The 20,957-nt window shown below is 40.3% G+C and overlaps 1 protein-coding gene across 15 annotated transcripts in view; it reads left to right on the forward strand.

The window, feature by feature from the left end:
- The window catches only part of FBRSL1 (fibrosin like 1), a 305,906-nt gene that overhangs the window by 281,959 nt on the left and 2,990 nt on the right, over window positions 1-20,957 (forward strand). For 7 of the 15 annotated variants that reach the window (XM_072144436.1, XM_072144443.1, XM_072144437.1 and 4 more), the window contains 12 exons: window positions 994-1,042; window positions 7,280-7,658; window positions 7,829-8,091; window positions 9,499-9,728; window positions 10,379-10,429; window positions 12,331-12,426; window positions 12,573-12,644; window positions 14,087-14,116; window positions 14,461-14,532; window positions 16,565-16,697; window positions 20,114-20,197; window positions 20,791-20,874. In XM_072144436.1, coding sequence (XP_072000537.1) covers window positions 994-1,042; window positions 7,280-7,658; window positions 7,829-8,091; window positions 9,499-9,728; window positions 10,379-10,429; window positions 12,331-12,426; window positions 12,573-12,644; window positions 14,087-14,116; window positions 14,461-14,532; window positions 16,565-16,697; window positions 20,114-20,197; window positions 20,791-20,874 — 1,543 coding nt within the window. Of the gene's footprint in view, window positions 1-993; window positions 1,043-7,279; window positions 7,659-7,828; window positions 8,092-9,247; window positions 9,409-9,498; window positions 9,729-10,378; window positions 10,430-12,330; window positions 12,427-12,572; window positions 12,645-14,086; window positions 14,117-14,460; window positions 14,533-16,564; window positions 16,698-20,113; window positions 20,198-20,790; window positions 20,875-20,957 lie in introns of all 15 variants that reach the window. The other 8 variants (XM_072144440.1, XM_072144439.1, XM_072144441.1 and 5 more) reach the window with 8 other exon arrangements.

Genomic DNA, 20,957 nt, shown 5'->3' on the forward strand with positions numbered 1-20,957 from the left:
ACTGTTCCCCTGAGCAGATCTGGACTTTCACTAGTATTGCTTTTCGACCTGAAATATCGTGGGGCTTCCTATTTCATCAGGGTGCAGTCTTGCGTTTAGGCTAATTTCACATGTGGCCTCTTGATAGCGTTTTGGAATGTGATTCAAAGGTCGTGGCCGACTTGAAACATTGTGATATAAATGGGTGTGCAAATGCAGGGTTCCAATACGTAGTTGTACAATACCTACTACACACACTAAAAACAATGACCCTTGTGCCAATAGACTATGTTCTGATCTAGTTTTTCAGCCACATCTAAGTGGAAGTAACTCACAGACCTAGTGTTGCACTGCTTCTACTTTTTCTTCTATAATTTTGTTATGTCCTTGATAAAACCATTTTTTATAAATGAAATTAAAAACTTGATTAGAAGGGGAAAGAGAAAATTGGAATAATTGGGGTTATTGATAAGTTTGGCATTAAAAAAAACCTTAATGGGAGAACTGAGTAGTGTTCTTACTGTAGGTCCTCTAAGGTGTCCTTGAGGGATTAATCGACCTACCACATAGCCATTATTGTACGTTTCTAGTAACCACTCTACAACACTATTAAGTGGAGACAATACACATGCAACCTAAAGTGCCATTTCTACCTATTACCACGGAAGCCATACAATAATTATTCTGTATCAATTTCCCTTGTGTTCTGTGTTTTGGTTGGGGAGCTGCAGCACTATACACACAATGTTGTAGAACAACTCCCATCAGGTTAATATTTCACCATTGCTAATTGTCTTCTGTTTGATAGCTCAATGTTGCACCCTTGAGGCCAACAATAAAACAGCAGCTGCACACAGCAGCCTTTGTTTTTCTTTTTAGAACAAAACTTTACCAATTAAAGCGTGAATCTTGTCCTAATCTTGTATTTTACCAATGAAATCTGTGAATTACCTAAAATGAATTCATTGCATGTCGTGAACTCTGATGTGTAACTCCTTCATTTTCTTTTGTTAGGCCTCCAATGTTGGCTCTGAGATCCTCTTCTCCCCAGCCGCGACCACAGGTAAGAATGCCTCAATCTAATTTACTTTTAACAAGTTTCATGCAAATCCTAGTCCTGTTTATTGTGTGTAATTATCAAAACCTCTTTTGGTTTTCTTATTGCAATGTAGTGGCTGATGCTTTTATACTTTTTTAGTTGTTACTAAATGAAGTTATTCTCTGGAGATGAAGTTAAATTAGGGTTCTTCGGTGGAGTGGACACACATAGTATTTTGGGGAGTTGGCTTTCAACCAACGATTCTGTAACAAGTGGTCATATGATCGTCCTTGAATGTCCTGCAGCCCCCACACACAGCAGAGGCTATGTTTGTGTTGTAGCTGCTTCCCTTCACAGGTCAGGCATTGATCCTGGGGTCAAAGAGTTCTCTTTGAACTTAATAAACTTGGAAGACCCAGGGATGGGAGGAGCGTTTCCACCCACATTAGAAGTGAACTCTTTCCCTAAACACACCATTCATATCTATATGCTGAATTTCACTAGAAGGGCTTCTTTTTGCACTTTACACTGTGATGGCATTGCTGGCATCTTATTGTTTTCTAGACCAGCTCTATTTTTGTCGTCCTTAAACCTGATACGGCCTGTTCTATGAAAATCCAATTTATTTCACTGCAAGGCCTTATATATGCTGGCGTCAAAAAGCATAACTTGCAAACACTCGATAAATGATACCCCAGCGTTTGCAATGCCTTTACAAAGCTTCGCAAATACTCTGAGGAACGATTGAAGTAAATGAGGAAACTAGGGCTGACTGCATAAAAATGTCACAGTCTGTATTGGGTTTTCCTAGACACAAGTATTAACTCATAATAATCTCCACAAAGTGATCCAGAATACTAATGCGTAAAGATGTGTATGTTTGTCTCTTTGTCCTGTATAGGATGTCAATTCTGTTAGGGCTCGGGTTCCAAATTCTGTTCCGCCTTGTTGCTTAAACATGTTGCCGCCTCTTACAGAAATTCTATGGCTACAATCTGTACTTCATTGACGAAAGCCGCAGCTCCTGGCCCCGCTCCCTCCTTGTCTCTAAGAATTAGTCAATAAGAGAATGATGAGCAATGCTAATCCCTCTCCGCAGTATCCCAGGCAGCAGGAACCTTATTGATTTTCAGATTAGTGTTGTTTTCAGAAGTGCCAAACCTTGCTCTGCCTATGAAAGGACATTGCTTCAATACCCGGGAGATAATGGCCCGTCCGGTTCAGCAGGTTGCAGTAGTTACATATTACCCTGCGTTCTTCTGTTGTCCAAGTAGTATATTCCCTACATTATTGCTCACCAAACAAGACTTAAGAAATAAAGAAGAGCAGAGACACCCTACTAGGGATGCATCACTATTTCTTAAATGTTTATTTCTCCAATGGCAACAAACCGCACCCATTCTTACTGATATTGGTCACTTTATACCTTGCCCACAACATACAGTCTTTCCAGAAATTGTGGACATTGTGTGACCGCTTTAAGTGTGATCTCTAATGTGCATTTGAAAGTAAAATGGAAAAATGAAATAAATTGTGCACATGTTCGCCAGCCTATGTATATATTCCTTTTAGGCAGAGCAGACCTCCACATGTATCGCATTGTATAGTAGTGAAGAGGTTAAACCATCTTGACTGCTTGCACTGCTAGACTGTGTTTCCATGGGAACAGGATGTATGGGACACTTGCCATACAAATCAAGGGTCTTAATTAGCAACTGGTATCTTATCTCCTCCAGGTTTTCAGGTTGCAAACCTTCATTGTGGTCACAATTGTCTTGTATTTCCCCAGTAGAAGCAGAACGACCTATTATGTGAACAATTCATCAATGATTAACACTAATTGCCCCCCCCCCCCCTCCCATTTTCCTATAGAACATAAAACGTGTTTTGGTGTTTGAATATTATTTTAATTTAAGCGAATGCTAATAGTAACGGATTATGGTTCAATCAAGTCATAGTAACTGATTGTGGGTTGATGTGTCAGCTGGAAGTATACATAGTTAAAGCCCCCGATTTCTGCTGGATCTCCTCCCCCATTTGTGTAGGGATAGAAGGAGAATGTCTTGCTTTAGCTCATCAGCAGGTGTGGGGGGGGGGTGGTTTAAAGATGGATCAGATTGTTGAAATTCAATGTGCCCGATCTGTTTGTTGCATTGGAAATCATTTCTCTACAGAGGTACCCAGTAGCAGCTTATTTCCTCCTCCATTTCTGAATTTGTATTACACACGGCATAGCAGAGAGGGGGGGGAGCAGTAGCTATTACCTGATCTAGCATTTAGCATTTTACCCTAGAATTGAGGGTAAAAATACTTTCATTCTTTGGCAGAATTTTTACATTTGTAGGTGAAGGGAATTTGTCAGAAGCTGTGGAAATGCGTGTAAACATACCTTCTTTGTGTGTGGTGTTCACAGGAGCAGGACTGTGAAAAATGCATGTATATTACAATAGTAGCTTGATTAAGAGCACTTGGGGTCCCTGGTGTGTTAGAGCACTTCAATGTACTGCCACACAGCTCATCCCCCTGCTGTAGCAGCTTCTGTTTGAATACTACAGCAGTTACTTAAGAGAGAGGAACTGTGATGTGTTCAGTGAAGAAATCGCAAATAGGAGTGCACCAGAGTGCTCTGAATCCAGCTACAATGTCACATTTTTCACATGGTTACACATCTCCTAAGAGCTCCTACCTAACAGCCTTGTATGGGCTAAAAAGGCTGACCGATTCCCATTTAATACACAGAAGTTTCCATGAATTAATGCAGGTCGGTAATTAGTTGCATATGTTTTATCACTTGTAATGTGATCATTAATACATTGATATAGTGTTGCAGTTGTCCAAAACGAAAAAGTTATGGCTGCTTTCCACCAATCAATGATGTGTCTGTCCACAGGTTGTATGGGATGATATTCCTGCTCCTCTACCTTTCGCTTTATGGAGCTGAGCTTATGGAACAGCCTATGGACACTGTCATATTGTTTTTGGAAGAAAAATAAAGCCATGTTTTTCTGTACTAATAGAAATAATGTAACAATAGCATGAGAAAAATCCTGTTGTGCATCCACTAGTGCAGTGTATTCCAGAGACAAATGTGATCCCATTGACATATTCAGTAAGTGTAACCTGTATGGATTCCCTTCCATTGGCTAGTAGACGGCTGCCATCATTCATATTACATGTATATAGTCTGCGGCCTAGTAAATGATGGCTTCATGTTTTGGACGCGTTTCCACCATCATGTGCACTTGTTCTTTGTCATTCTGTCATTGTGTCTCTTTTTAAGCTATTGTAGCCTATTATTCCAGTGCTGTGACCAGTGACACATACGGGTCCACACTTCTGTGCAGTATTTTACACAATGATCATTGGTAGACAGGACTTAATAGTGAAATGTATGCAGTATTCCTGCTTCCGTCTATGCTCTAAATAATAGGCAGCCGCATTACAGTGAGCAGTAATTGCTTCAGGAGGTTTTGCTGCTATCGATTTGTTGGTAGGAGCTCAATATGTGCAGCCGGGCCGTGTTCATGATTTAATTGCTGTGATTAATAACTCACTCAGAGGGCTAGATTACAATCAATGTGAATAGTAAGTGACAGCCGCCCAGCCCTGCTCTTTCTATACTTTGCTGTGGTTTATTCCCTGGTAACCCCTGCATTACGGAGTCCACTGATGGCTACATGTGAGTGGTGCCACATCATTTAACCTGTGTAGACAGAACATTATGGATCACCGGGATGCCGCTCTTGTAATAGGGTTAATGATTTAGAGTCTCCTGAGCGCGGCAGAAACACATTTCATGAGTTGTTTACTTCTGTGGATCAGATCTAGCTGAAGGAGCCAGATTTCCTCAATCTACTTAATCTAATGCCTATGGCCCTGGAAGGGATAAATCCCTGTATGTAGCTGTCAGAGGAGTCCTCATGTGGCTCAGGCTGTCACAGGCTTTCACGGTATGGAGATATATATACACAGTCTCAGATGTTTCCGCTACCCCAAAGCATCTTCTCCCTGTCCCCTGACGTGCTGCTTAGCTGCCTCCATCAATTTATCTCTGTCTGCAGCTTGTCCTGGCCATCAGCCTCACACCGCAGGTGCTCAATCCCCAAAGTCTCTGCTGAAAAGCAGGGGTGCTGGGTCTTCAGAGGGGCTCCGTGGAGTATGCCATGAAATATGGCAGTCGTATTGTGCTAAGAATGCAATGCGAGGTTTTCTTGCCTTAAAACAGTCTGTAAATTTAGGTTAATATAGATTTGCAGGAGAGAATAGTTTACTGTAGGCACACTACTGTACTACAGCAGGGAGAGTACAGGCAGAAGATTTGCTGTTACTCTGTGTATATATACCCTATATCAGTGATGGCGAACCTTTTTGAGCCTTAGTGCACAAACTTTAACCAAAAGCCACGTATTTATTACAAAGTGACAGCGCAGCAATTTAAGCAGTAATTTATTCTCCTTGTTCATTGACAACTTTCAATCCTTCAGCCTCCCAAGGACACCAACGCAGTTGAAAGGAGGAGGGCAAATTCACCTATCATTGTAGGAAGATTCTTTGAGTTCTGTCTGGTGAACTTCATGCTGGGGTGATGGCCTGGGTGCCCACAGAGAGGGCTCCGAGTGCCGCCTCTGGCACCAGTGCCATAGGTTCGCCACCACTGCCCTATATTATATAATAGCTGTATACACTGACAAACAGGGAGGCTGGGCAGGAAGTGCTGTATTCAGACCTGCTGGAGTGGAGGTAAAAGCAGATTTTGTTGGGTGTAAGGTGTGTGTTTATTGACTATGCCTCACTGCAAGAGCTTAGAGGGAGGATGACTTCACTTCACACAGCTTGATGTGCGAGGCTTCATGGGAAATGTGTGAACACACACTGTGTACACAATGGGGCACATTTATTAAGAATTTGTGCAGTTTTCCTGTGCAGAGGACGCCAGATTCGGAATTTGTGGTGCTTGTTCTTGATGAATCTCGCACCTCCCTGCACTGCCTGTGCCATGCACCCCTTTTTCCCACAACCACAAAAGGGTTGTGTGAGACAGGCCATTTCAGGGCGTGAACTTGTTATACCATGTTATGTGTGGTACAGATTTATGTTCAGTGACTTTGAATAGTGGCTATGTTATAATTTAGAGCCCCTATGGACACCACCAGAGTACCATACTTTTTATTTGTTTTTTTTTCTTTTGCCAGTTGGTTTTTACTGCTGTGGAAATCTGGAAAATCCACTGCTAGTTTTATGCAATGGGAAATCTGCAACCGATGTTGGCCAAATTCCATCTTGCTCAAATTTAATAAAGGCTCTATTTGAGCATTTTTGGCGGCCCTATGACAACACTTTAATGTTGTCTGTCAACTTGTGTGATATCTTGCTGATATCTGTGCTGAAATCTTGTCTTCAAGTAATGTAATATAAAGCCTGAGCTGTGGCAGGGACTAGTTGCTTCTGTCATAACCATGTGATACATATGGGTTGTACTACAAATTATGTATTTATTGTTCAACATGGGCGAGTAATTGTTGTGGGTTTAGGTATTTCTTTGCTTTTCTTTTCTAAAGTTTTAGAATGCTCTAAAAATATTCTTGTAAGCTTATGTGTAAATTTAGGTATATACCTGCATGAGTTAATGGCATACAGTTTAACGCCATTGAGTTGTTTCCTGCCTTATAACATCTAAAGTTGTGTCAAAGTGATCGAAGACTGAGCAAGTTTAGGTTTAGTGGCTGTCAGACCTTCTTGACTCCTCTTTGGAGCTTGCTAGGCCCATGGCGTTCTTACAGCTAAAATCACCAGGCCCTTGTTTCTCTAATTACCTTAACAATCAAGGCAGCCGAAAAGAGGAAATGGACAGTGATAGCTGTTATAAGGGTGCAGTTGTTGTGTTTCTCTTATTGTCCACGATCTTTGTGGCATACATACATATTTCATATGAATGTTTTAATTTTTTTTGTCAAATATTACTGTAGACTATGCATTGTTTTTTTTTGTTTTTTTTTTACCTATTTTCATCATATATATCGTACTTTATTCTGTCCTGGCCACCATAACACAGATGTCAATTATTGTCACTCCCAACTCCCCCAATCATATTAGCCAATAGCGTTTATATTTTTGGTGGCATTTCAAATAAGGTTTATCGATGTGTGTGGTTTTACCAGCCTTTTAAAATAAGGAATATATGGGTGCTTGTTTTGCTATAACTTTTCAGCATTATCATTCATTTTTCTTTAGCAGTTTAAACTTATATATTTGTGTTCTTAGGTGCACTTTTGAATGACAAGACGGAGTCACAAACAACTTGTCTACCTAAAGTATCTGGGCTGGAGCGCAGCCAAGAGCTGAACACAGAAGTTCCATATATTCCTCCTGTGCATAGTCCACAACCACCTCCTGCTGCTATAGTCACGTCTGCCTCATCCACGCCAGCCTCGAGTACTCGGGCCAGCCCTCTAGCAAAGAAAGAGCCAACCCTTGTGGCTCCTGCTCCACCACGGCTTACACCACAACCCCAACCTCGTCCACAGTCGCGGCCTTTGTCTCAACCTCAGTTGTTACCCCCAGAACTTCGAACTCAAAATCATATCCCTTCACACCTAAGTTACCCTATACATCAGCAGCTCAACCCGATCACCAGCATCAGGTAAAAAAGAATGAAACTGATACCAAGCCAAATGTTCTGTTCATTTGAGGTTTCTACATAGAAATATAATCGTATAGAAATATTTTTTCATAACCTTTGATGTTGTGATGACCTTTAAAATATTATTGCAAATACTGAATTTTTTTTTTCTGTTGTCGCTTGTTATGCAGCCGGAGCAGTAGTGCTAGCAGCGCAGCAAGCATTGGCCTCCCCAAGCACCTGCCATCTTCCCCCCATCTTCCTCCTCATCACCCTGCCGGACCGGGTCTGCCCCTCTCCATACCCAACCTTGCTACCTCGCACTTTGCTATCAGATCTCAAACTCAGCACCATCCGGCCATGTTTGCAACCCCTCCTGCACTGCCGCCACCACCATCTTTACCCACTAATGGCCTTGTAATTCCCGGCCACCCTGCTGGAGCAGGATATTCGGGTGAGTATAATTATACTACTGTATGATTGCAGTGTAAGATGATAGAGAGATTAGGCAAAATTATGAGGTTCACTTGACTCCCACTGGTTCTCATGTAGCAACTGAGAGGTGTTTTTTTTAAATTTAAATGACGATAGGCAACAGGGCCAATCTGAAAAATACTGTTTGGTATATAAGATTAATTGTTTGCATTGCATAGAAGCTATACTGGATTGAAAAAATACTTCTAAACAACTACATGACTACTACTAGACAACTACTAAACACCGTCTCACTACTGCTTCAGTTCTACTTTTGGGGTGTGTTCACATGGACATATTTTGACACAGAATTTTCTGTGTTATGAATCCTACTTTGATTTCCACAATGTGCAGTTTTTTTCCACAAGCAGAAAAACTCATTTGTGGGGAAAAAATACTGTGACCCATCTTCGGCCTGACCCTAGACTGGAAATCTCATTGATGATTAGGAGGTTGTTTACCATTGCACCCACAATGCACAACTGCAACTATAGCCAAATAGATTTCAATGGGTATTGGGTAATACATTAAACTAATGCCACATAAGAAAATGTGTTTGCCTTAAGACCTTGCTCTTCAGTCTCCTGGGGGCTGTACACGATCATTAACCGTAAGGTGTAGAGGTTTATGAGAAATAAACCTTGGTCCGTGAACTTGGAAAACCTTCGGGAATGAGCTGCACACGGGGCCATGTGATGGATGGATTTGATGTCACAGGCCTGCGAATAAACTGATTGATGGGGTGTAGAATGTCAGATCTAGTAAATCGCAGTATACCCCTTTTAAATTTCATATATGATACAATAAAATAGAATAATCTGAAGAGGTTGTTTTCAATGACCTATTTAGACAAATATGGCTCGTATAGAGAAGTGAATGGAAGAATGCTTTGCATGTTTTTACTTGTAAATTAAAACATGTTTCACCTTTTTGTTTCTTTGTTGTTTGGTACTTTATTAATTAGCACCAATTCCCTAAATTTATGTAATGATTTTGGCCAGGATAGTCCCACTGTCCAGACCATTATTTGGGAGGAGGGTTAGAAGTAAATGGGGGGTGGCTTGTTATACTGCTTTATAAAAAGCCCCATTGTGTTTTCTCCTGAGATGACTCATGGTGTTCTTTCTTGTCTTTAGATACCAGCCTGTTGATATCATTCAACCAACCAATCATGTATTGCCAGCCTCATTCGGGGATTCTGATTGGTACTTTGTCACAGGCATCTCTCTTACCTCCACCAATGAGTCCTCATGTAGAAAACCACCACAGCATGACCTGCAGAAACAGGGAATGCCAGGTGAATATCTGCGCTTTTTCCTACTTTTACTTTGGGGAAACTGATGGGCCGATGGGCCTTTGTGTTTTTTTGTCTTTCTGTCTCTTATAGATCATGAACTTCTCAGGCAGGAGCTGAATAATCGTTTTCTGGTTCAGACTTCGGACCGTGCCGGTGCCCCCCTTAGCTCTGTGCCGCTGCTGAGGGCGGAATTTCACCAGCACCAACACACGCACCAACACACGCACCAGCACACATTTACCCCCTTCACATCCAGCCTACCCCCGACGCAGCTTATGCCGCCAAATGCACCCCCCATGGTGCGTACCCCAGCTCGAAATGTGAGGATAAGTAGAGCACCAAAGTCCAAACCCACTTCCCTCCCCCTCCACTTGCTTTATTGCTGGGGAAATCTGGTCGATTTGGAATGGCTACCTTGTTTCTGCACATGATGTCTGGTCTTGGATCAGATTTACCACTTGCACAACATTAACACGTCTTTCCATAGGAGATGTACTAACTTTTACAAATGTCACTTGTCGTGTTGTTTATTTGCCTTACAAATGTAGCTATGCAGGTTCTTCTTCTCAATAAGTTTCATTTATAGACCATTGTTATTCAGTGACTTTCTAGACCACAAGTGAATTCAAGTGGTTGGAGGGAAGTGGTTATTTTTCATGGTTTTCCTTCAGTGACACACTTTTTTTTTTTTTTTGGGCATATATTTGATTTATGCAACTTGTAAATGTATATTGGTAAATTATTTCCAAGTGTGTAATATATTGTTTTGCTTAGAGGTGTATTTAAGTGAGGGAGATGTATCCTTGAATGTTCCCCATGAAGCTCTGTCAGAGTTGGTTTATTGGGATATGGGTTACAGTCAATGGTGGATATGATCTGTATTTATTGATCACTGTTGGTACCTACATATGCTGAAGATAAATGCTATTGCCTTGTTACCCATTTGCTATTGTTTTCTCTTTCATTTTAGTTCGACAAGTACGCTCCCAAGTTAGACAGCCCTTATTTTCGACATACCAGCGTGAGTGAATTGTTTTTTTTATAGTAGTCTGTAGTACTTGTACCTAAAGCCTCTACACCAGTGATGGCGAACCTTTTAGAGCCGGAGTGCCCAAACTTAAACCAAAACCCAATTATTTATAGCAAAGTGTCAGCACAGCAATTTATTTCTCCTTGTTCTTTGACAACTTTCAATCGTTCAGCCTCCTAAAGACACCAAAGCAGTTGAAAGGAGGAAGGCAAACTCGCCTATTATTATTGTAGGAAGATTCTGTAGTAAGATTCTTTGAGTCCTGTCTGGTGAACTTCATGCTGGGGCAATGGCCCAGGTGCCCACAGAGAGGGCTCTGAGTGCTGCCTCTGGCACCACTGCCATAGGTTCGCCACCACTGCTCTACACTATAGAGCAGTGGTGGCGAACCTATGGCACGGGTGCCAGAGGCGGCACTCAGAGCCCTTTCTGTGGGCACCTGGGCCATTGCCCCAGCACACCAGACAGGACTCAGAGAATCTTTCTGCAGTTCCAAGCAACTTAAAAGATGCTGCTTTCAGTCATATATTAAAGTGATAATAACTTCGCTACTTGGGACTGTAGGAAGAGAAAGAATGAGTAGACAGGGCTGAATTATCTTTGGAGGACCTTCTGCTGCCCCACAATTCTCTGTGTACAGAGAGACACTGGAATGAAGCTAAAATGATGCAGATTTTCCATCTTGTCCTGAGACGGCCAATATGATCAAACGTCGTTGAGGAACAGGGAGCAATAAGTTACTGTTTTAATTTTTGGTTGGCACCTTGCAATAAATAAGGGGGGTTTTGGAATGCAGTTTGGGCACTCAGCCACTAAAAGGTTCGCCATCACTGCTATAGAGTGTCTGGGATTTTGTAAACTGCCTCTCCTACTGTCAAGGCCTAAACCTCTGTACATTGCAATGCTGAGCATATCTGTTCCCTACTCCTGCAGTGGCCACCATACTCGCTGCTTTTATAGGAAAATCTCATCACATTTGTTTGATACAGAATATAGGTGACTCGCTGTATTCAGTCCAGACAATGCAGTTTACACACAGACCTTCAAAAAAATGAATTTGTTATTACGAATGAGCCTGAAATTTCAAAGATTTTTACTTTGACATGGACATTGACAAATTTTCCACAATAGAAAATATTTTAGTCAAAGTATAGCCAGTTTTTTGGGGCATCCTAATAAGCACTGTTCTAAGCTGGATATCAAAATGTTATTTGTAGCATAGTCCTAGTATAGGAAGTTTCCACATACATTTTCTTGTGTTATACCACATATCCATGTATATAATACTTTATATACACACAAAATTTACGTAACCATAAAGAGTTAATGTTTCTTGAAACCACTTTTGGTAAATAGATTCATACACAAGTAAAACCTGGTTAATCCTGGAATCAAACATGAATGATCAATGTGCAATTTGTATGCGTGTGGTTATATTGTGCATATGTGGCACTTTTTTATAGCGTAATATGCTACTGTTTAACATGGTTACTCCATCTTTATAAAGAAGGATTTTTTGTACAATCGAATTTAACATTTTTTAAGGATTTTTGTTAGCTTTTAATAATCCTTATATTACATATAAGTTGTATATATTAATTGTCCTTTTAATGAGACAATTTTGACGCATGTTCATTTTTTATATGATTATTCAGTCACTTAATGTGAAAAAAATTGCATTATGTTTTATATTTCAATACTGGCCGTAAGCTAAAATATGAACATTTAAAAATAAATGGTACAACATAACCAAAAATGCTTCATACAAGCACAGTAATGAATGAATGACTAAACTTCCATGTTTTTACTTCATCTGCTTTGATTCTGCTCTTCACATTTCCACTGATGAACATTTTATCTGTCATTTAAAAATATTTTCTATTTCCTTACAGTTCTTCCCATCATATACTTCTCCTATGCCCGGAATGCCCACAATGCTTCCACATTCAGGTCCATTTAGTTCTCTTCAGGGAGCTTTTCAGCCTAAGGTGAGATCCTTGGTATATTATTTCTGTCTTTTTAGTAAAAGTAATGAAATAGTTTAACTTGCAAATTAGTCTTTGGGCATATTTGTGAATCTGCATAAATTGACCTTTTCCTTTTTTTTTTTTTTTTCTTTCTTTACCCACAACAGACTTCTAACACCATTGATGTCACAACTAGGCCTGGAGCAGTACATCCTACCCTTCTACAGAAGACTCCAGGGGTTTGTACAAACGCAGTGCACATATGTCAAACTCTCCTTCCATTGCAGTCCTTTCCACATTACCAACATATATAGTGGTTGAAGTTAGAAGCAGAAGGTTCCTTCCACCTTATAACTGCCTCTGAGCAGTTGCTAAACAATGAATCGACCCTTCTGCTTCATCCACAATACCACATGCTTGGTGTGTTGAAACGGACCTGTGTGCTGCTTAGACTCCTGGCCCAAGCACAGTGCTTGCATCATGCTGGACTCCTTGCAGTATACTTCTCTATGATGCAAGAATTCCCATCCACTGCACTGTGCTTGGCCCTTGGACATCCGACCAGTATACTGTTTCCACAGACTGAGTGCATTTGTGTGCAGGTGGCCTTGTCCTGAGGTAGTTACTCTGACCTAGAAATTCCGTACAGGGCAGGTAGTGTATACCTGTAAGAATTAAAATCGCCCACCCCCACACTTCCCCTAGAATTGATATAAAATTACCATTTTTTTTTTAAAAGCATGCAGGTGTGTCCCCATGTCTGAATGTGGAGATTATCTATTTTAAATTTTAAAATAATTTGCCCGTAAGTGGTAACTTTTTTACTGCATCTGTGTGTTTGTAGGGAAATAAAAACAAATTTAGGAGAATTCCGTAATTAAACCAGAGAACCGTAGTACTAAAATGATGTCATAAGTATGATTTGTAAAGTGCTATGAAATATTATGGCACTATATGAAGATTATTATAATATTACAGTGGGTGAGATTTCCTTTGTAACTTATCTGTAATGCATAGCGCACTTCTCCTTGCTTCCATAAAACACATTGGCCCACATTTACTAAGGGCGTGCGCCAGTTTTCTGTCGGACTTTGCACATTCTTTTTAGTGCAAACTGCTTGCACAGGTATTTAATAAGTGCCTGCGACCCTTTTGTGCCTCCTAGTTATCATGCGACAAAAATTAGGGGGTGTTCCGGTGCTCATTTGGACAGTGCACAACATTTAAAATGCAAAGTCCGGCAGAATTGTGTTGCACACCCCATGTTAAAAAGTAGTGCACTCTGTCTGAGCAGTGCAGGGGGCGCCGTATTTGTACTGTTTGCACTATTGTTGGTAAATGTACCCCATTTTGTCCTGTTCAAAAACGCCCAATTCCCTGTTGTAGGCAGTCGGGTTACAAAATTTTTGATAAATGGAGATTTAAACATCATGTAACTCGTAGCCCATCTAGTAAAGCAATCCTGACAGCTGACCCCAGTCCAGACATATGAATTGTTCAGTGTTTTATATCTGTGTCTGTTTCATGCACTGACCAGAGTAATATAGCATTCGATATGTAGGCAAATTTTTGATAATTTTCATAAGCTTTACGATGGAAATATTGGCTTTCCTAGCGTTTACCTGTTTGCTGTAAGAGTTGCAGCAGAATTTAAAGACTGATATATGTATTTCTCTGGCAGGTAACAGACCCATACAGGACATCTGTAAGAGTAAGTGTATTTATATTGTAATACTATTATTATTAATGTTAAAGAAACAAAAATGCACTCTCCTTCTCTTACCTCTGGTCTTAGAAATACACACTACCCCTCCTATGAGCGGTAACCCCCTTTTACAGACCCCAGACCCACAACCAACAATCCCTCTACAACAAAATGTCCCCAAGCATGTAATGGAGCAGTTACCTAAAATAAAGGCTAATTTACTAAACTGAAGACTTCCTTTTTGCTTCTATCTAATATTGATTCAGTTAAAGTCCTTTTTGTGGCCCCAGTGAACAACCTTTGGCACAAAGCCTTTCCCGTGCTCACTTGCGTTCTCCTTGCTTTTGCAGAAACCAGGCAAGTGGTGTGCAGTACATGTCCAGATAGCGTGGCAAATCTACCACCATCAGCAGAAAATGAAGGTAAATGCCATTTGTCAGGATTTATGGTTCTGAGGTTATTCTGATGGCGAACCCTTCTTAAGACCTTCATCTACTGAAAGCAAACACAGAGATGTACAAATGTCATTCATGTATTATGCTTTCCAAACAAAGCTTACACTGAACCTAAAAGCAAGCGATTCTACATTAGCAAACAGCACCGGCAAGGGTGGGAATACAGGACATCTGTAAACTATAAACTACAAACATTTGGGATTATTCTACGCGTCATGCCAGATGACAAATGTGGAATTAACATAATTCAATTGTGCCTAACACAGCTCCTGTTTTAAAGGTAGAAACTCCATGTGGATGGAGTATCCTATAAGCTCTGTTTACCACAGAGGCTTCATTTCCTTCTGTATTTCCATATAGAATAAAAAGTGGCAAACCATGCAGGGATAGTTGTTTTACAAGGTGTCTTATGGTGGTTATTGTGTCTCTTGGCTATTATTGGGCTTATAAAAGCACATAATCTGTTGTCTAGAGACTACAAATAAGAGTCTACTGTTGTAGGAACTTAATGCGCTTCAACCATACGTCAGTCCATACATCAAAATACTAAGAATAAGATGGAGTGGATATTTGTTTGAGTCCTTATTCTCATAGTGTAGATTTGAATCCAGGATTGTATGAATAGAGACCTGCATTGATGGGTAACATTAGCTACATATTCAAGCATTCAACATTATGCTCTTATTTCAACACGCAGGAAATGTAAAATATTTGGATTCTTTGATTAACGATCTTTCTGGGCCTAGAAATATTGTGGGAAGTGCAAGATATTTGCAAATAAGTGCAAATATTTTACATTCCCTTTGCTAAGAGGCTTTTATCGTACAACTCCATCAATATTGTAGCGCCTGTCGAGGATTACTGCAGGCACATCTCTTACTGAAGATCATAAGATCTGTGTCAGCAGTGAACCTTGATGACCACATACTATGGAGAGCACTGTCTGCTCCTGGCCGCTGATGGCTGGGGTGACCAGTGTGTGGGCCCTTCAGACATATTGCCTGAAAAACCTCTTTTAACATTAGAGCAGTGGCGGGGATCGGGGAGTTCATGTTTTTTTAGTTTAACACATAATTTTGGGCTCTTTTTGACCTTTAATGACCACCGGAGTTTACTTAACACTTAAATTACCTTTTTGTGCTGGAAACTAAATTACCTTTGCTTACTTGGCTTCTAAAAACATTTTGGTGCATGTTGCTGTCAGGCTATGATTTTGCAATAGTCGAAAATATTAACTGGACAGGGCTTTTCTGTGAGCGCTCCAATTAAGTTCTATAGTTATTGTCTTGTACAAAATCTAATTATAACAGATAGCCCACGGGGAATAACCCAAATAATGTAGTAAAGCCTCAGACCTTGCTGGCATAGTTCAGTGCATTGGTGGGGGATGGTGCCCCTAGGCTTACTTTGAAACCAAGCATAAGTATTTAATACTGCTCCGGTGGATCAGTAACCTTTTCACAAGCCCATTGATAGAATTGAGTCTGACAGAGCCGGAGGTGTTAATCAAAGGATCTCTGGGTCAAATGATTGTCCAAGGGCATATGAATTTGTAAAAGCACAAAATAAAGTACATGCAAGTATCTATACACTATAGACTTACTGTACTGTCGCTAGTATGAGACATCACAAGATTAAAATAGGATTCTCGAAACAGCAAATTATACATCAAAAAGCACATGTCATACACGGGTTGTAGGAGGTTAGACTGCAAGAGGTAAGAGAAGGCAAGGATGTGGAAAGTGATTGAACTGTTCTTGGCCTTTCTCATCACTTATCTGCTGGTAAAGCAGAGTTAATGTGGTCGTTTCACAGAACTCGTTTTTCTGTGATACTCGTAAAAGGTTAAAAACAGTTGAATTTTTTATGAATCGCCATGACTTTCAGTAGATCTGGTAGACGCTGATGCCGTAGTAGCTAAGTCTTTCTCAGTGTGGTCATTTGGAGAAATATACTTACCTCTTGTGGCGGTTTTTTCTTTTGTTTTTTGTTCCACCAGCAGATGCAGATGGATCCTCATAAGTTGGACATCTGTGGCAAGCTTGATTTGTTCAGCAGACCACCTGCCCCCGGAGTGTTTCCAGGGTTTCCTTACCCACATGATTTAGCCAGACCTTTATTTTCCAGCACTGGTAAGTATTCTACAGCAAAAAAATAGTTGAGTACTCGAAACTTAAGGCTCAGGTGATAGGGATTGGGGGTCAACAGATCTAGTACACAAACACTGTTCTATTCCTTCTCTATCAGTGTTGTATTCGTCTATTTCCATCACTGTCTTGAAGGGTTTGTCCTGGTTATCCCCTATCCATTTATAACCTTATAAACTTGGGACAAAGCCTTTAAATCATAAGTGAAGTGGCAGGGTAATGGGATTCCTATTCAGAGAAAGCTGAAACCAGAGCTATAACTTTGGTCCCAGGGCAAAATCTATACCAGGCAATACCAACAATATGTATAATATAGGACCAAAGTGTTCTCAATAAAGTAATACTCATAACCACTTAATTATAGAAAATATTACGCAGACTTTATTGTTCAATATGGCCATCAAAAAAACATTAAAAGCATAGAATAAAATCCACAGGAACAAGAGTGTGGCAATGGTCAACAGTCTCTAAATACATAACAAGCATTATCAAATGCATGTCAATCAGTAAGATAACAGTATACTCAATTTTGGTTGTAATCCAGCATATTACCCACCCGGGTGTTGCACAATACCAAAATTGCCAGCCAATAAGTTATGACCACCGCCACAGCAGGCCCTGTCACTGTTGTGGATCATTTATAGCAATGATCTCTGCATATGATTGAAAAGACACCTTGTTGGCGCTGTAAAGGCTCCTAGGCCTGGGAATAACTGCACGCTATCACGTTATGCTCCTGGCTGAAACGTATTCTTCTATGGTTATTGACAGAAGAGGAAACACTTTGTAAAATATTGTGAACAATGATACAGTTCTAGCTGAAGGCAGGGTGTCTCGGCACAGGAGAAGATTGATTTATCATTAAGACTACATCGCTGTGAGGTAGATCCCACAGAGAGCATAATGTCCGCAATACAACTTCCAAAATATTCTTTAAACATTCACAGAGCGTGCCAGCTGTCTGCGGGCTGCATAATGAAAGCCTAGATGTTAAAATGCATGGTTTTGTCTGGTCGTGCTTGTAACAGTCTGTCACTGAATAGGAAGGCTCTTTATGCTATCACTGCTCCTTAATGGGAAAATATCATATGGATATATGCTTTATTAATATCGCCTACATTCGTGAAAAATAACAGCTTTCAAAGGACATCTTTTTCCTAACAACCATTGATATTCTCCATTTTAAACTCTATTGAAAGCAAATTTGGCAGACTACAGGTAGTAAACGCTGGGCTACCAATTTAGATAGCAGAGCCGAGGCGTTACAGCATCAATCAGGGAATAAATAAAATGCCTTCCGCACAGTATCTGTGTCATCCTTCTCTCCTTATCAGACAGGAATGTCACAGCATGAACCATTGCTCTGGCTGAGCTCCCTTGTTACTCACGGGTGCGCCATCTATCTCCAGACTCTCCGTCTGTAAGATGGATGTGCAGCCGCTTGAGAATTGTTCCATTTAATAAGCACAAGACAGCTCTAAGGGCTCTGCTGCCGTCTTCACTTGGAGAAGGCTTATTTTATTTTATTTTTTTTCCACAAGCCTTGAGTGAACAGCTCTGGGAAAGCACTCCCTGCACTGAGCAAATCCCCATTATTAACAGTCTGAAATCTTCAGGGAGCAGAATAGCCAGTTTCTGGTGCAAACACTGCTCTCTGAAGTGGAAAATGGCTGTTTAAAGCCTTTACCAGCTCGGTTTGACTTTGTAGAGCTGCTTGTCCTTGACCTAGAAGAAATCATTTCTAAGACAAAGATGAGCAGTTCCCGATACTGTCCTAAGTGAAAAATAACACCTAGCTATGAAATGCTGCTTTTCTACTGAAGCCTGAAACGCTGACTATTTAATATAATATTATAATAAAGCCTATTTTCCCGTTAATACAGATTTAAGGGTGGTTTTAAAGGGGTATTCCCACGAAGACAAGATTCTTAAAAATACAGCATTTCACAGATATAATCCCAATAGGTCCTGGTGTTTACTGGATGGATGTCCATGGATCCGACCGTAAACTCCTAAGGTTGGCAGATTCTTCTAGCTTCTCCATTGCAGAAGATGGGGGAGAGGTAGGAGGCAGAGAGCACACTACAGGCACTTCCTGTTCCAGCAGCAGCTGCTCTACACTTTTCTCAGCAGTGTGTGAAGGAGAGACAGCAGCAGCACTTCAAACAAGATAAGCTCTGGATCTGTTTTATTGATTAGGTGAAGCAGCAGAGCTGAGTGTGTCATTGTGTCTTATATCCATCTCATTACTCTGATCTGTCTCATCTCTCTTTTTCAGTGTGTCAGATACTAATAGACTGTACTAGTAGACGATGATTATCTAAGCACATTGTTAGCACACAGCATTTCATAGCACAGGGGAATTATGTAGTGTCTGCTTAGAGAGTTCCCATCCCCCACACTCTTACACTGACTATCACTGAGTTATAGGAGCTAAAACAGCAGTAAAGCTGACTAAAATTGTAAAGTAAGGGGTTAAAATTCTTTATTGTGTAAACATCAAACTTTCTTTTATGGGAAAACCCCTGTTTTTATAATTGTAAAAAAATGTTAAATAAAAAAAGTTTAAGGTATTATAACATATAAAACCTATACAAATGTGGTGATGTGGATCATGCTGACCCAAAGAATAAATGAAATGTGTAATTTGGTCTGCAAAGTGAAAGACATTAAAACGTAGCCCATAAGAAAATGGTGAAGCTTTTTTTTAATTATTATTATTATTATTAGTATGCATAATAACTGATGCCACTAGGAAATATAATTTGTTTCAAAAAAGACAAAACCTCAGACAACTCAGACAAAAACTCAGATAAAGACAGAAATTGAGAAAACTGATCAAATTTAAATCTGCTGCATCCATCAAAACGTCATCAGTGTTTCTAGGTGCTATAGAAGCCAAAATAGAGACTTCAGTAGCTCCTCCTCCAGCACCATGGTCCGACTCATCTCAGACAAAATGTACAAAAATGTTATCCCCTAGTGATGTTTACACATTACTTTTTATAGTCTTACTTACCTAATCAATACAATACACAGTCAGCTCTGCTATAAAGACCTTATCTTTCTGTAGCATGTAGAAGAAGTCTCTGCAGGAAATGCAGGAAGTGTCTCAGTCTTGTAATGCAGGGGAAGGGGCAGGAGACAGACAGCAATGCAGTGTGCAGACAAGAGAAGCTATTAATGAGAATAATCGGACCATAGTCGGAAGATTTACTGTGGTATCCAGGGACAACCAAAATTGTACACACCAGGACTGATAGACTGGTGAAATGCTGTATATTTTGTTAATAATATATGAATGAAGGTGATCCTGCTAGGCCTTGTATGGACTAAGGTTATAATTATAATTAGATTTATCACTGAAATAGTAATGATGGGTTATTTTGTGTATGTCCAAGGCCCAACGCACCCTGGAGCCACAGCGTTTGGACCATCTCCACATCACAGCGGCTTTATACCCACAAGCCATCTGGCGGGTAAGTGTAAGTAAAAAATCCACTCTTCACTTTCATATGTTTTGTAGCTGTCAATACGGTGCTATAGATGATGGAAGAAAGGTAGGTGAGAGAACCACAGGGCACTAGAAACAAACAATGTAAAGTCACCCTTTAGCTATATAACCTTTATTAAGTGAAAATTCTTACTTCACTTTCCGTTCATGTCATTTTTGCAAATGATTTTTTACTGAATTTATTTTCCAGTATTACAGCGTTGGGGATGTTATACTTTGTAGGACCAGTTACTATGGCCCACATTTGTTTGGTCAGGATCTTGTTGACATTTTATCATACATGTGTTAACCTCACATTCTTAAATTCATAAAGTCCTGGAACTCATGAAACATTCACATTTCGTAGTCAAGGCTAAGTTTTCTTTCACAGATTTGTATTTGCCAATTTACGTCCTCTGCCCGCCCAGCGAAAAAAAGCTAAAAAATGACGCAGTATTGATAGAAAAACCATAAAAACAATGAGCCCAAACGCTACATCTAGGACATAGTGAGAGGGTCAGGAGCGCGTTTCATTCTCTAGTGCTCTTGGATAAACGCCTCTTCAATCCCTGTTTGCCTTTCCAGATCCATTTAGCAGGTCAAGCAGCTTCAGCGGCCTTGGGAACTTAGGCAGCAATGCCTTTGGAGGATTAGCCAGTCATGCTCTAAGTAAGTACTGGCTCAGAGTTTTGCAGTCAATCGTAAATTAGACTGGGTACGTCAGTATAAATCCTTGCATTATGATTGGTCAC

This window comes from Engystomops pustulosus, chromosome 1 (assembly GCF_040894005.1).
Source record: "Engystomops pustulosus chromosome 1, aEngPut4.maternal, whole genome shotgun sequence".
NCBI classification, from domain to species: domain Eukaryota; kingdom Metazoa; phylum Chordata; class Amphibia; order Anura; family Leptodactylidae; genus Engystomops; species Engystomops pustulosus.